Below are 14,760 nucleotides of genomic sequence, written 5' to 3'. Positions count from 1 at the left end.
CAGAGGGAGACGTAGAGCAGAGAGGAGGGAGAGATTGTTGCTTCTGAGGGTGGTGAGATCCTGGCCCAGGCTGCCCCAGGAGGTGGCAGCAGCCCCATCGCTGGCCCCATGGCAGGTCAGGTTGGCCCTTGGGGCTCTGAGCACCCTGCTCTGGGTGCAGATGTCCCTGCTCCCTGCAGGGGGTTGCACTGGGTGAGCTGTGAAGGTCCCTTCAACCCAAACCAGCTGGTGATTCTACTTGCTGTACATATCTGTTAATCAATCCACACTCATCACATAGCATCACTCTACATTTCTGGGTTCTCCGGTGGTAGAGCCATCAGGAGAGGGACCTCGCTGTAGCCATTCTTTGCCATACATACAGCACCTGCTTCTCTGTGTAGTGAAGATACCTGGATTTCATTTCATGCTGATTAAAAGAATAACTCAAATGCTTTGGTGAAAAATACCAGCTGACAGGATTTCTGCAGATAGCAAATCAGAGTATGCAAGAGAAGTGTGCCAGATGTCTTCTGGGATGTTCATAAAAACCCACTAATGCTGGAATTTTCCACTCTGATCCACACTGCTGCTCTGTTATCCACACAGGGAGCCAATCACTGGCTCATGCACACTCTTTGCGCTTGTACCATATTCAGCAGAAACTGGCCGAGAGAGGCAGAAAATTTCACCTTGAGGTTTCAGCTCTGCAAAGGGCTTACTAATGACATGCACAAATGGCTTGCTCCATCTTAGATGCAATTGTGAACAAAAACCTGATCCTGCACTGCTGATAACCGAGTGGATCTTTACTTTTAATTTCAGACACCACATCCAAAGATGCCATCGGTACCGGGTAACGTTAGAGTGGCTGGTGGGATTGCTGAGAGGGAGTTTAAGAAAACAGGCAGAGTTAGCGATTAGGTCCGGTGTATGAACACGTGAAGGAGGCAGAGAAGCTATTAGCCCCGACACTGTCCTTGACTGCTGTCCCACGTATTCAGAAGGCAGGTACATTTCCTGAGGTCCTCGCTGTGCATCAGACAGGTGGCAGGAAAGCCACTCACCCGTGCTGGCATTCACCAGCATCTCTCCAGATGACTGTCGCTGCGGTGCTGTTGGACAGAGAGGGAGAGCAGCACTTTAGTCCTGAAAGGGCAAGTGGCTGAGAAACCAGAGATTCTGGAAGCATCTGCGTGGTACTGGAGCTCTTTGCAGATGGTTGGGATGTTAAAAAAGGAGTTTGCTTCTTTAGGACTTCAACTACCCTTAACGAATCCTTATCAAAGCCTGAACGCACCGTGAGCTGGGACTTGGCCACATTTGGAACCGTCCCACTGGGTGGGAAGGTGGTGCCCAATTCCATTTGGAGCTTTCACAAGGTGTACTTTGCAACTTGCCTCAGGTCAGCAGATGAGCCACCTTTTCCTCTTTTCATCCTCACACAGAACTTACTTCATCTGTATGTTCTTTTCTGTAAATGACTGTTCCCCAATTTTTTTCTGAAGGTAACAAGTCCCATATCAGAACTCTCATGCTGAAGGGACTGCGCCCATCCAGATTAACAAGAAATGGATTTACAGCTCTGCACTTGGCAGCCTATAAGGTAAATTATTTTAAATAGAATTGATGAAAAGAAATCAGAACCGAGCTATCTGGTTGAAGTCTCTAGTTGCTGCTTTTAGTGAAAATATAAATTTCACGTTCACAGTGCCAAGGAAAATGGCCTGTAAAGAGCCCAGGCACAGGAAATCAGCATGTGCTTTTGCAGTGCCATCCGTGAGGATATGATATTGCTTTGGAAATACTGATTAAATCATGCAGGGCAACTCAGGATAGAGGAGTGTTCTTTCTCTTTTGACAGCTATTAATAGAAGCAATCTCAAAGGAATATATTTCACAATTTCTCTCTTTTCTGCTTCTTCTTTGTTGTTTCTTAAGTTCCATGTTCAGCTTCAATATTATTTTTCTTTACTATTATATTTATCTTTTAAGACTCAACAATAACTGCAGCGAGGAATGAAGGGGACAAAGACAGAATATTCCTATATCATGATGATCCTTAGTTTGAGATGGAGCATCTTAGAAACTTCACCCGTGTGTAGACCAGCCCCAAAAGCATGCAGCCTTTTAGAGGGAACTCAGATCAAACATAGCAGTATCTGTTCTAGACTGTAACGTTCAACCATTGTATGCCCCATAGGTGCCACGAGGTCACAACAGCCTCATTCTTCTGCCAGGCTCTTGTGGCAGATACAGTTCTGTTGTGCTGTAGGTTCAAAGCTGGTGGAAGGTTAAGTAGGCTGGCTCGTGTGTGCCATTCTTGAGCCAGAAGTTGTGATCCTCGCTCTGTTGCAGGAGGAGACGGAGGTGGTAGATGGTCTTTAATCCAAATATCCAATTCCAAATGCATCAGGAATCATCACAGCCACAGTCATTCTCCTCCAAAGGCTCACCTCTGGAAGAAGATATGGTTCGCCTTCTGTTAGAAAATAATCTGATAAATAAAATATTTGTCCAGAGAGAAGACCCAAGTCTCTCATGGCAGGAGTTCAGACTCATGTGGCCAATCAGCAGGCTCTGGCTGTCCTGGAGCAAGCAGGCAGCCAGCTTTCCCACGCCAATGAGCGGGGGGTCATCAGAACAGGGAGCGTGAAGGGAGAGTCTGCCATTGGCTGGGTCGTGATGGTGTGGACTGGGACATGTGGCATGAGTCACGAGTATTACTTGTGCCAGGAAGACCCTGGGCCCCCAGTGCTTCAGCTGTTGTAGAGGGTGGTAGGAGTGGGAACAGAGGTGCAAGCAGCGGCTCCTGTACTTCTGTCTGAAGGTGGGAAGAAAGACACTTCCCTGTTTGCAGTGTCTGCTGTGGACAAGCTGAGCCAACGTCCTGCTCCAAATGCTGGACTCCATGATTCCCACCAGGGAACCCCGAACTTGCCCCAGGCCTGTTCCGAGAGGTGGCTGTTAAACAGGCTGCAAACTCAACCGTGGAGCCAGACACCCAGAAGCGATGGTGTGCCGGGGGTGCTAAGGATGCCTTGTGCTCTGCAGCTCCATGGCTCAGCTCCATGTACTTGCACCATGAGCGACTTAAACAGTTACTGTAATTCGAGCACTTGATGTGTCTCATATTATCGCTTGGAATTCCTGTGTTAGTTTAATTTTACAGCCGCTGGTACAATTAGCTGTGCAAGCTATAAAATGATGATAATAATCAAATCTTACACATCACGGGATGAAGTGATGCTTTACAGCAATCATAAAAGAAACTCCCCCATGTGCAATGTTGCATAATTAGCCAATTGCCTAGAAGAATTTCCCTGCTTTTCTTTAATGTCGATCTCAGTGAATGATTTCCAATTCATAACTTAGCTGAAAAAAAATTCCTTTCTTTAAAAGGACTCTTATTACAGATTTCTAGGATGTTTTCATTACTTGGGAACAGTTTTGATTTTGCTATCGCATCCTGCTTTGCCTGTTTTCCCTGCACTGTAAAGTTGATAAGCCTCTTGCATCCACTTAGGCACAAAACTGTGTCAGCAACTTACTTAATCACTGTGTGATACAACACCCAGCATCTTTCTCGGGTTGCACAAAGCTAAGTGAACTAGTGTACATCTGGAGATGTAAAGTAAAATGCAAAATAGCACTTCTCTCTGAATGTAACTGACATTTCAAGGCCTGAAGATTTACCGTGAGTTACCCACTGAAGCTTCTGTTGTGCCATAGTTCTCCAAGCACAGCGTAAAGGAGATACCTCAGCAATGTGTATTGAGACAGGGCAGCTTCTTGTGAGACTCCTTGACTTCTTAGCTGAAATCTGAATTTTTTGTGGCATTTCATAAAACAGAACTAGGAAAAGTGGACCGAGTCACTAATTAGAAGGGAACACTTCAAGGTAATACCAGCTCAGCCTGTCTCCCAGGCTGCGTAACATCCAATCCAGGACACAGCCAAGTACTGTGGCCGTGACCCCCGGCCGGTCCAGGAAGCAGCCCTGTAAGCCTGCTGTCAGTCAGCAGCAGGAGGTGTGTTGTTTAGGAGGAGACAGAGAGGTTGTGTCAATAGGTGATTGGAAAGCCAGCTCATCTCTGGGCGGGACAGTGTACTTGAAACCAATCCAGCCAGGGTACGTAAGATAACTTAGAAACTACAAATAGATGTGATAAGGAAGAAACTGCGCAGTTAGTTAGCAGTTAGCATTTAGAAGTTGTGTGTGTAGGGGCTGCAGCCGTCTGCTGCAGTTGTATCTTAATAAAGGCCTTGTGTGCACACATAGATTGTCATATCGTCCGCCCCGAATATTTGCGACGTATGATTTACCCCTACACAAAGTACCGTTTTCAAGGTCTAAAACTATCTGAGAGGAAAAGTGACATAAACTTTTATTGTCCATTATTGTCAAACAGAAATTCCTAATGTTTCCTATTCAATTCCGTATGTACAAATGTTCTGGTGTCACAGAGGTATTTTAACTGCTGCCTCTCTGGCAGAGATTCATTCCTGCCCTTCTTCTAGTGTCTGCTTTGAAGGGGTGGAGAATGATGAGGAAGGTTGGAGTTTTAGCTCCTCTTTTGCCCTTGAGTTGTGTTCATTTCTTCTGAGGAGACAATGAAAACAACTTGGAGAGGGGTCCTTTCTGGGCTGGGTGGTGGTGGAAGGCAAGAAGGGAAAATGATGATAGCTCTAGTCGGTGCAGTTAGGACAAGTCCTGGTAAGAAAGAGGGCCTAGTTTCTCCTGCAGGTTCTATCACTGCCCCAAACAGACCATTTCACTGCTCTGTGTATGATTTCACTATTTGTAAATTAGAATTCATTAATGGTCATATTTCCTGGGCATCACCACTCTTGATGTGTTCCTCAAGTTTTTTTTTATTACTGTCATTTGACAGTGCCCATTGCTGTTGCTATACCTGGAAGAAGTCGTAGCAAATACTGTGTGCATGGCAGGGAAGAAGTGAAACAGTACAAACAACAAGCTCACAGCTCAGGATTGGGCACACATGCTGTCTATTTATCCTGGGAACCCCCCAGGTGTCCTTCCTCTGTGTCAGGCACTGTAATGCTTTGACATGCAGAACAGTTTGTGTGAGCACTTAATAATGGCTTGGAGACTGAGAGAGACCTTTGAAGACATTGTAAAATCAGAACAGAGACTTTTTAAAGGTAGAGGTTTTAGTATAGCTAAACAGAGAGTTCCAGTGCCTGGAACAACTCTTTGCTCCGCTCCTGTCCTTGCGCTCTTGTGCTCTGGGGGTTACAGCCAGTCCCTTCATCTGACATGCCCGGTACTAGCTGGGGAAGCCTGGACACACGCAGCTCCCTTTGGCTCCCTGCCTGTCCTTGTCGTAGCTGTGCCCAGAAATAACCTGTTTTAAACTGCCTTCCAGGACAATGCAGAGCTGCTAACAGCGCTGTTGCACGGGGGAGCCGACATCCAGCAGGTCGGGTACGGAGCCCTGACAGCGCTTCACATCGCCACCATCGCTGGTCACCATAAGGTATGGCTCTCTCTTTCTGCACCAGAGATTATCTGTGTGAGTGTTCACATTACCAGGTCACTTAAATTTAGATTGATGCCAAAACAAAACTGGTTAAGTACAGCTGAATTTTATTTAATATTTGGCACCTTCGGGGAAAACCACTGCTGTGCATGTATTTTTACATTGAGCACAAAGGACATAGGTCTCATTGTACATCTCTTGCCTTGACATCAATGTCTTTAAAGTCTTGGCAATAAATGTCATTGTTTTCCAAAGTGTCAACCAACGGGTACATGATGAGCACGGTCACTCACACGTGTCAGGATTTCTGACCCTGGCTTCCAATCACTATTGTTCTGAGTGTGACAGAAACACAGCGAGTTTTATTCCCTCTTCTAGGTGTCATGGGCTCTGCTTCACAGCTCTGTGATTTTCACTTCAGAAAGGGACAGAGGTTCTCAGTGTAGACTTGGGATTAGTGCAGAGAAAACTGTTGTCAGGGTAAGTCTAGCGTGAATCTCAAGCATCCATATTGATAAGTCTCCGATGGGTTGGAGGCTTATCCCTATGGGGAGCAGAGGAAAGAGGAGAGGGCGGAGATTCCCCAGATGCCTGTAATCAGGGTCTTCCCTTTCTAGACATCCTGTCAGTCATGGATCTGTTTTCTTATCATTTACCACCTCAGCTCAGTCATTTCACACATCATCTCGTTTCTGTCACCCTGGCAACAGCTCACTCAGTGTAATTTATTTATTTTTTTAATCTCTTAAAGTGCTGGGTGTGGAAAATTACCTTGGTAATGAAGGGTTTATAGCTGTGAAGGTACTCATGAATTTCAGTACTCCGCTTTTTATCTCCTTTGGGTCCATTAAGCAAGTAAAGATTTTGTCCTCCGCTTGAGTAAAAGTTTTAACTTCTACGGAGAGCCGGACTAATTTACGGAGACAGAAAGCTCAAAGTTCTGTAAAGAGAGATAACCTGCAAGAAGTGCAAGAAAGGATAACGAAGTACAAAGAAGGCAATACAGGTGACTTTAATACTTGCCTTTACGTTGTTCCAGTTCCTTTGAGACAGTCTGGGGTACAAATGTGCTCTACAACGTAGTGCCGTATTTTCCTTCACCAAAACTATGCTGTTTGCTTGTTTTATCCATTAATGTGGATTGCAGTTTTGAGTGGGAAGAAAGAAAAACTAATTAAAAAATTTAAAATAAGCCCACAACTCTATTAGAAACATCACCAACTAAGTTTCATGACTCTCTCATTAAGTCTGCTATTTTGAAAACATTAAATGTTTCCAAGCCCGAGGAGGTCTTTGCCAAATACATAACTCGTGTGCCTCGTACGCATTCATGTGTTGTCCGGTATCGCTGTGTTCGAAAATCGGTGCCATTGCCTATTGCGTTTGTAAACTAGGTTGTCCTTGTGAGATTATGACATCACGGATGGGTGAACTGGGGGTGCAAACTGGACTGGGGGTTGCAGGCAGGATGAACCAGCGCTACCAGATTTTTGCAATCTGCAAACCTGAAAATCCAGAGCGTGAATAGGTTTGTAGAAGGACCTGCTGGGGAAAAGGGAGTTAGTCCTCTCTTGCACTTTTTCTAATTTAATAAACCCCTTTGCATTTACAAGTCTTATGTTACTTCAGCATATTTGTCACCGTCTGTCTTCGCTGGCTTGCTCTCCGTCTTCCTGCCTTACAGAAGAGCACGTATGAAGTGTTTCAGCAGACAGTTAACTGCACATTCATCAGCAAGTTGTGTTTAAAATGTTCAAAACCCCCTTCAGCAGTTTCTTAATTCAGGCTGATGGAATTTGTTCTCAAATTCTTACAGACACGCAGAGGGTTAGGAGTTGCAATAATTTAACGCAAAGATGCTTTGCAGGACGTGACTGATGACATCTACATTTGCTAAATTGGAGGGAGTTAGGCATATGCTTGCCACTAATTGTATTTTTATATGAGCTTAATTAGTAAAGGAACTCTGAAAATCATGGTTGATTCTCTAGACATTTCGGTGTAAGGCAGAACAGAGGCTAGCACGGCCTTAATTGTTGATGCTGTCTTCTCTTTTAAATTTTACCTGTTAAAAAGTCAACAATCATTCCGCTCATTATCTTAGAGCATTTCTTATCCCTTGCCCTTGTCCAAAGGCAAAGTCCTTACGTAGTCTGTCTTATGTTTTATTTTGCTGACTCCTTCTAACCTTCAGACTAGTTTAATTAGGTGTCTTTGAAGCGAACATAATTGGCTTGAATATTCAAAACCTTCTCAATAAACCTTTTGTAAAGTAATTTTAAGAAAAATTACATAGTAAGAGTATTGTTCAAGGTGTTCAAAGAATTGTTTTGAAATAAAAATTGTTCTGTGAGGGAAAGGGGGTAGTCATGGTTTCGCTGGGACAGAATCCCAAGCCAGCCATGGTGTACAGGCCATTAGCAGTTTCCAGTCAGCTTCACGGGAGAGGTAAAGCCATGGCAGCTGCCCCAAGTTGGCTTTCAGGTGTAACTCATCCCAGAAACGTCAGGCTCAGTATAAAGGCGGAAGTTTGCTGAGGATGGTGGTTACTGCTGTTGCTCCTCCTCCTGCTGCTTTTAAGGGTTCCTGTCGCTGCTGGGGCTTGCTTATCATTCTGCTCCCAAGGGCTGCTCTTCTGTTTGTGGTGACCACTGCATGTTTGCTGGGCTGAGTGTGGCTTTGGGTACTTTAGATAGGCATCGGTGTTGGCATTAGCTTGGCTGGTTCATTAAGTGTTTTCAGTTCAGCCTGTGGGTCTCCTCTCCCTTTCACAGTCCCCTCCTCTCTGCTGGGGAGGGGTCACTGAGTGATACAGCAACTGCTGTTGTCTAACCACGTATATGGGCTAAATGTGAACAAGCTCTTGCTCTCATTCTCCTGCCTGCGCCACTGAGATCCCAGCCCAGGAAACTGCTGGTTGCCTTTGTGGCTGGGCCAGCTAGCTGGCTCATATTCAGCCTGTTGTTGGCTGGGCTCTGGAGGTCCTCTCCAGCAGAGCTCTTCCCCAGCCAGGCCATCCACAGCCTGTGCTATTGCAATAGAGGGGTTTGTGCTTGCTGTTGTTGAACTTTTTGTGAGTCATGCTGGTCCATTCCTCCAGCCTGCCTGGGTCCCTCTGGATGGCAGGCCCCCCCTCAGGTGTACTGAGGACGTAATTTGATGTTCACTGCTAATGTGACAAGAGTGTACTTCATTGCTAAATGAGTTAAAAGGACAGGTCCCAGCAAAGGCTCCCGTGGTACCCAACTTGAGGCTAGCCTGGAGTCAGAGTACAGCTTTGTAACTGCTGCCCTCCAAGCCCCATTGTCTACCCGCTTATTCACTCACCTAGTTCTGCAACCATAAGATCTCAGCTTTGCTCTGAGGATATTTGGGAGACAGTGCTGAAGACCATGCTGAAGTCAGTGGCATCTGCTATTTTCCTGTCAGCCAAAAATCCAGTTATTCCATCACAGAGGACAAGCAGGTGGGTCAAGGAAAACTTGGTGTACTGTGCTGCCTGTACCCAGTCACAGTAGAGCACTGAGAACTGCTTTCTCTGCACCCCAGATTATGAGTTGCACTGTTAATCATAGTCTGTCTCTTGAGGATTAAAATCTTTTTTTAGTCTTTCTGTAAGAATTTAAAGCTTTCTTTGCATAAGAAATTTTCCCCTTGCTTTCTGCAGCAATTTTTCCCTTGCACATCACTCCAGCACACCCACCTACTTGTAATGCCTATGACAACTTCCAGTGTTTTCTAAGATTCCTTTCTTCTTTCTTAGAAAGCTGGCTTATCTGTGAAGCTACCAAGAGTGCGTCTATACCCCCTCTCATCATCTACAGTTGAGCAGAGTTAGCTTAATACAACTCACAAAACTCTTTCTATCAGAAGATCACAAAGCAGCTACCACAGCTACCACCTTCACCACCTGGAAAAATGCATCAAAATTCATCTACTGTTATGTTTATCATCAAAGATGGAGCCACATTGCTCAACACAGTTTTTTGATCTTGAAGATCCACCTTGAAGCTGGTAAATGAATCCAGATTTTTAATTCCAGCTTCCAAGGAGATTAAGGAGAATCAGAGTTGTGGTCACATCCCTGGCCATGTTGTAACCTCATGGTTGCATGCCTAAATCAAAACTGAACTGATCCAAAGTTCAACTGTATTCTTGAAAAAGCTACCAGTCCAAACATGTCTTTTCAGAGCCAACAGCTACACCTTCATGTTCTTTACCACCTGAATACACTAACGCTTACCTGCTGTGTGTGTGCTAATGCTGTTACTGAGCTGCTCGTCAGCTGATACAAAGGTAGGCACCCACTCTAATGGTCTCACAGCATCTTTCTGTAGAAATACTGAGTGGGGACAATATAGAAAAGGGAGTCAGACTCATCTCAGAGGTGCCCAGCAACAGGATGGGTGGTAATGGGCACAAACTGAAATCCTGGAAATTCCATTTATACAGAAGAAAAGATGTTTTTTCACTCTGAAGGTGTTCAAACACTGGAGCAGGTTTCCAGGGATGTCATGGAACCTCCATCCCTAGAGCCTGGACAATATTCAAAACCTGACTGGACGTGGTCCTGAGGAACCTGTTCCAAAAGACACTGCTTTATGTAGGGGCATTGGACTAGACAATCTCCAGAGCTCCCTTCCAATCTCAAAGGTTATGGGAGTCTGTGTTATCCACAGAGTCTGGCTATGGCTGCCTGGGATGCTGTTTGTGCGCAGGTTTGCCTTTCTTCAGGAGTCCTCTTACTTCCCCAGCTCCAACCTTCTACCTTGCTGCATGGTCAGAACTCACATGTCTCTGGAGCACCATCACAGCAGTCAAAGACAGGCACCAGCATTTATGGGGCTTCTTTGTGATCTAACCCGCAGATGATGTTCACTGTTTATCCCATTCACATCAGAATTGTATCTCTCTATCTAGCATAGTCCCAGGATACTTCTAGATCTGGAAAACATGTTAATAGCAGGCACAGATGGCCACTGTTCTCCATCATTTGTGGGCAACGAAGCTGTTGCAGGGTCTGGAGCACAATGTGCTGAGGAGCGGCTGAGGGACCTGGAGGGGTTGAGCCTGGAGCAAAGGAGGCTCCAGGGAGACCTTCTGGCTCTGACAACTCCCTGACAGGAGGCTGGAGCGAGGGGAGGGTCGGTCTCTACTCCCCAGGGACAAACAATAGGACAAGAGGAACTGGCCTCCAATCGTTCCAGGGGAGGTTGAGGTTGTCCCTGAGGAGCCATTTCTGTCCCGTTGGGGTTGTGCAGGCGTGTCCCAGGCTGCCCAGGGCAGTGGTGGAGTCCCCATCCCTGGAGGGGTTTCCCAGCCGTGTGGAGGTGGTGCTGCGGGACAGGGGGCAGTGGGGACCTGGCAGTGCTCGGGAACGGGGGGACTTTATTATCTTAAAGGTCTTTCCTAACCAAAATGATTCTGTGATTTGTACTCAGAGGTGCTGAGAAATAATTCCATAGGACTGCAGGAATCCTCACCTCCTCCAGCCTGCCTGCAATAAACAGGCTTAGTTCTTGCAACACGTGGGTGCCTCCTGTAACATTCAGGACCTGTTGAAGCCTTTGGGTTCTGCAGAGACAGAACTGGTCCTGCTGTGCTGCTTCCGGGGGAGACTTAGGGATAATATCACAGTGAAAGGGTTAAAACTAATGGCAAATAGACACACCTGACTGTTGGTGATGGACCTTACACTGAAAACGTATTCAGGCAGGCACATGGAGAACTGTATTTCAATTGAAGTGTGTAAAGAAATGGTCCCTGTACACTAATGTTGCTTGGTAACACGTTTTCGTTCTCCAAGCGCTTGAGAATGACACAGATGTAAATGTCTGGCCCCGTTGTTGTGCGTGTGAAATGGCTTGGTGGTCTCAGCTTAGCCAGCAGTTGACAGAAACGTGCCTCATTGCAGAGAGCGTTAATTGGGATCACCAGTGGAAGTCTCAGTGGGGCAGTGCTGGCAGAAATAGCATCGCAGAGGAACTGGCCGTTTCCCTTCTCTCTCACTTCTCCCCATTGCCGGGAAGGTGTTTCCCGGTTGTTCACTGTACTGTGGGTGATTCACAGTCCAGCATCTTTCACCATCATTAGTCTCAAAAATTACCATTCATCAAGATGATGTGTAGAACTGCTCAAATAATCACGGAACGAGCCCCTTGACAACTCCCTTGTGCTCCAAAAACCGTAGCAGCCCTCAGGCTTCGGTACGTAATCCAAAGAGGTTTCACTTAGATTTCTATTTTGACAGATATTCAGAAAGCTGATGTCTGATAATTCATAGCTGTCCAGGAAAACATCAGTCTCTGAAAGACCGAATATGCGGAAATTTGAAAGATAACACTTAGGGTTATTTATCAAAGCCAGAGGGCTTCTAAAATATAAAGAAATCTTTACACACCAAGGGAATTATGCTCGAGGATTTACCTTCACACATTTACATTTAAAAGGATCTTTCTTTTTGGTTTCTTTCTTCTTTTTACTTGTAAAAACTCTGATATATTTACTGCTTTTCACAACGGTTAAAAGAAAATTAAGGGTTATTCTGAGAAAACCCAGACAGCCCTTCCTGAGCCTCTGCGTAAATCAGCCTTTTCACCGGCAAAGAGACATTCAGGTTATTTATAAAGCATCAGTGACATGCAGTGTTCGGTTAAAGTACTGTCAGTTAATCGTTTTCACACAGGGTGCGCAGCTCTTTCACCTTTACCGCCTGCTGCTTCGGGCCTTTGTGCCTGTTTTTAAATGGGTGTTTTAAAGTTTCGAAATCTTGCTTTACCAGCTGACCACACGTAGTGCTTCTAACTGGAATCTTCTGTTGGCTTCCTTCTAGGCTGTCGATATTCTTTTGCAGCACGGGGCTTACGTGAACGTTCAGGACGCCGTTTTTTTCACCCCGTTGCACATTGCTGCCTATTATGGCCACGAACAGGTAACGAACTGTGGGCGTTTCGGAAAGCTGAGGCGTGGAACACCGAGGCAGCATAGATTTAGTGTTAGATATTTTTGCTTTACATTCCAGAAGAAGCCAGGAAAGGCCTCGTATAACGAAGTAACACTTCTAAGTCAATCTCTGGTTGCTCTGAGTCTGGATATCAACAGGAAATGTCTACACATTAATCCTCTGTGCTAGACCCCAGCAAAAACTGGTGTCTTCCCCTCTAGACCTCTTGAATTAAATGATGTCTCGCTGGCTTTGGTAACCTGTAAGACTTGGACCCAGAGGCATTTTTCATCTGATGGTTGTCCGTCCTACATTTCAGAGACAGCGTAAGGATCCTCTCTAAGGCAGTGGACGTCACTTCCCAGTAATAATTAATTGGCAATTCTATTGGTTTTCCTTGGAATTCATAAACTAAATTGTGGCCACTCCTAAGGTAATGGAAAAACTGACCATTCCGAGAGCAGGATTTCCCATGAGCCCCGCTGTGCTTGTTTTGCTCACGGAGGTCAGATGTATTTAAAGGCAATCAGAAGTTCTGTACCAAGGCTGGCACTGAACCTCCCATGTCCCGCTCTTTTACTAAAGTATAACTTCATGTTATAAAAATATGGTTGATCTCGCAGTTCGGTCCTTTGCCCCGAATAGCCCTTGTATGTGAAATGTGAGAATGGGTCTATTTCAGCTTATGGAAGTCGTTCCTTATCCCTTTCTTTGGCTAAAAGCATGTGTTCTGGGATGTTTTCAGGTTTCAAAGTTTGATCTCTAAGTAGAGCATATTTTTTATTCCACTGCCATTCCACTGATACTTGAATGCATTGAGGAGTTGTAGGAAAAGCTTTTGAAAGAACAGTCCAGATGCACAGAGGATGGAAACACTCTGCTGCTGTGGCTGAGAGGCAGCAGTGGTGGGAACCACCACCAGGTGTTCCTGAGAGGCTGCTTTTCATTCGCCCGCAAAGCCAAGCCGTGATGATGATGATGATCCAGTAGCATGAAAAAACTCCTTGTGTGTTGGGCTGAGAGATTAGTTGCTTCTTTGCCATAAGCCACTTCTGAACAAAGAGTCACGGTCTTGTGAAATGATGCTAAAAGCTCATAGGGTGCTGATGCTGGTCAGGAAGGAGGCCAAGGCTCTGGCATCGTGGACTGTGGGAGCATTTGCTTTGTTATGTTGACTGGTTGGGTAAACAAATACACGTGTCTTGTCTAGCCTTTTATCATAGGTAACATTTTAGAGAATAAGGGCTTTGTTTTAAGAATTCTTGTATTTTTATAGATAAGTAACTTAAAAATTAGGTTTTATTGAATCTCCTCTCCCTGTTTTAGCTTTAGAGGTGTCCACATACAGTATTCTTCGATGCAATGTTCTACCTGATTTTGTCAGAGGATCTATTATTTTCATGTGGTATTTAAATTAGCCTTGATGCAATATTTAGGTAACCCACCTCTTACTGAAGTTTGGAGCTGATGTGAATGCAAGTGGTGAAGTTGGAGACAGACCTCTCCACTTGGCTTCTGCCAAAGGCTTTCTCAACATTACAAAGCTCTTGATGGAAGAGGGAAGCAAAGCTGATGGTAAGAAAAGATATTTTTTAAAAATCAACTTTAACATTGTATTTATAGGCAGAGTCAGGCCTTGAATCTTGACTTTAGCTTCCTAACACATGGCCTGTGTGTATTTGTGCATCATCTTTGAGGAACTGAAACGAAAAAACAGCAGTTGGAGAGTTTTCTTCACTTGTTAAGCATGCCTGGTTCACCATTTCACACACTTTCTGTTTCTGTTAATAACTTAGATGTGAAAAACAGCAGCAGAAAACAAAATTAAGATTAACATACAGATGTAGCTTACTATCAAGACATCCATCCCATCAGAGAACACATGGCATGTATCTCAAATCAAAATGACTTAAATGCATCGTGAACTCCTAGTGAAGGAGATCCAGATGAAGGATTTTAAGCCAAAATTATACAGCAAGTAATTTGAAATAATTCAAATGAGAAATTGAAATGGTTCACAAACAATTCCACAGGAAATGGAATCATTTTAGTACATGCTTCATTATGCTTCACAAGCTGCAGACGTGCTGTTATGAGACATTTTCCGTAAGAGGAACTGTGTGTGCCAGAGAGGCGCTATGGGCTGGGCAGGTACAGACGTCTGTTAGCATGCATTCTACTAACGCAGAGACTCTTCGGTACTGAACTGTATTAAGATTATTTGGAAATTAATTTCTTACCCCAAAGTTTTTTGAAAAAGAACAGTACATTACTTGCAAAACGCTGTTCTTCAGCCGAAGATGTGTTACATCATCACTCTTTTTAACTGAT

The 14,760-nt window shown here is 44.9% G+C and overlaps 1 protein-coding gene across 1 annotated transcript in view; it reads left to right on the top strand.

The window, feature by feature from the left end:
• TNNI3K (TNNI3 interacting kinase) overlaps positions 1-14,760 on the top strand; it is a 59,122-nt gene that overhangs the window by 3,957 nt on the left and 40,405 nt on the right. Inside the window, exons 4-7 of the mRNA XM_010132903.1 lie at positions 1,488-1,585; positions 5,373-5,483; positions 12,319-12,417; positions 13,866-14,004. Coding sequence (XP_010131205.1) covers positions 1,488-1,585; positions 5,373-5,483; positions 12,319-12,417; positions 13,866-14,004 — 447 coding nt within the window. The remainder of the gene's footprint in view (positions 1-1,487; positions 1,586-5,372; positions 5,484-12,318; positions 12,418-13,865; positions 14,005-14,760) is intronic.

This window comes from Buceros rhinoceros, unplaced genomic scaffold (genome assembly GCF_000710305.1).
Source record: "Buceros rhinoceros silvestris isolate BGI_N320 unplaced genomic scaffold, ASM71030v1 scaffold14633, whole genome shotgun sequence".
Lineage (NCBI taxonomy): Eukaryota > Metazoa > Chordata > Aves > Bucerotiformes > Bucerotidae > Buceros > Buceros rhinoceros.
The sequence above is the reverse complement of the archived record's forward strand: the minus strand, read 5'-3'. Positions and strand labels throughout refer to the sequence as shown.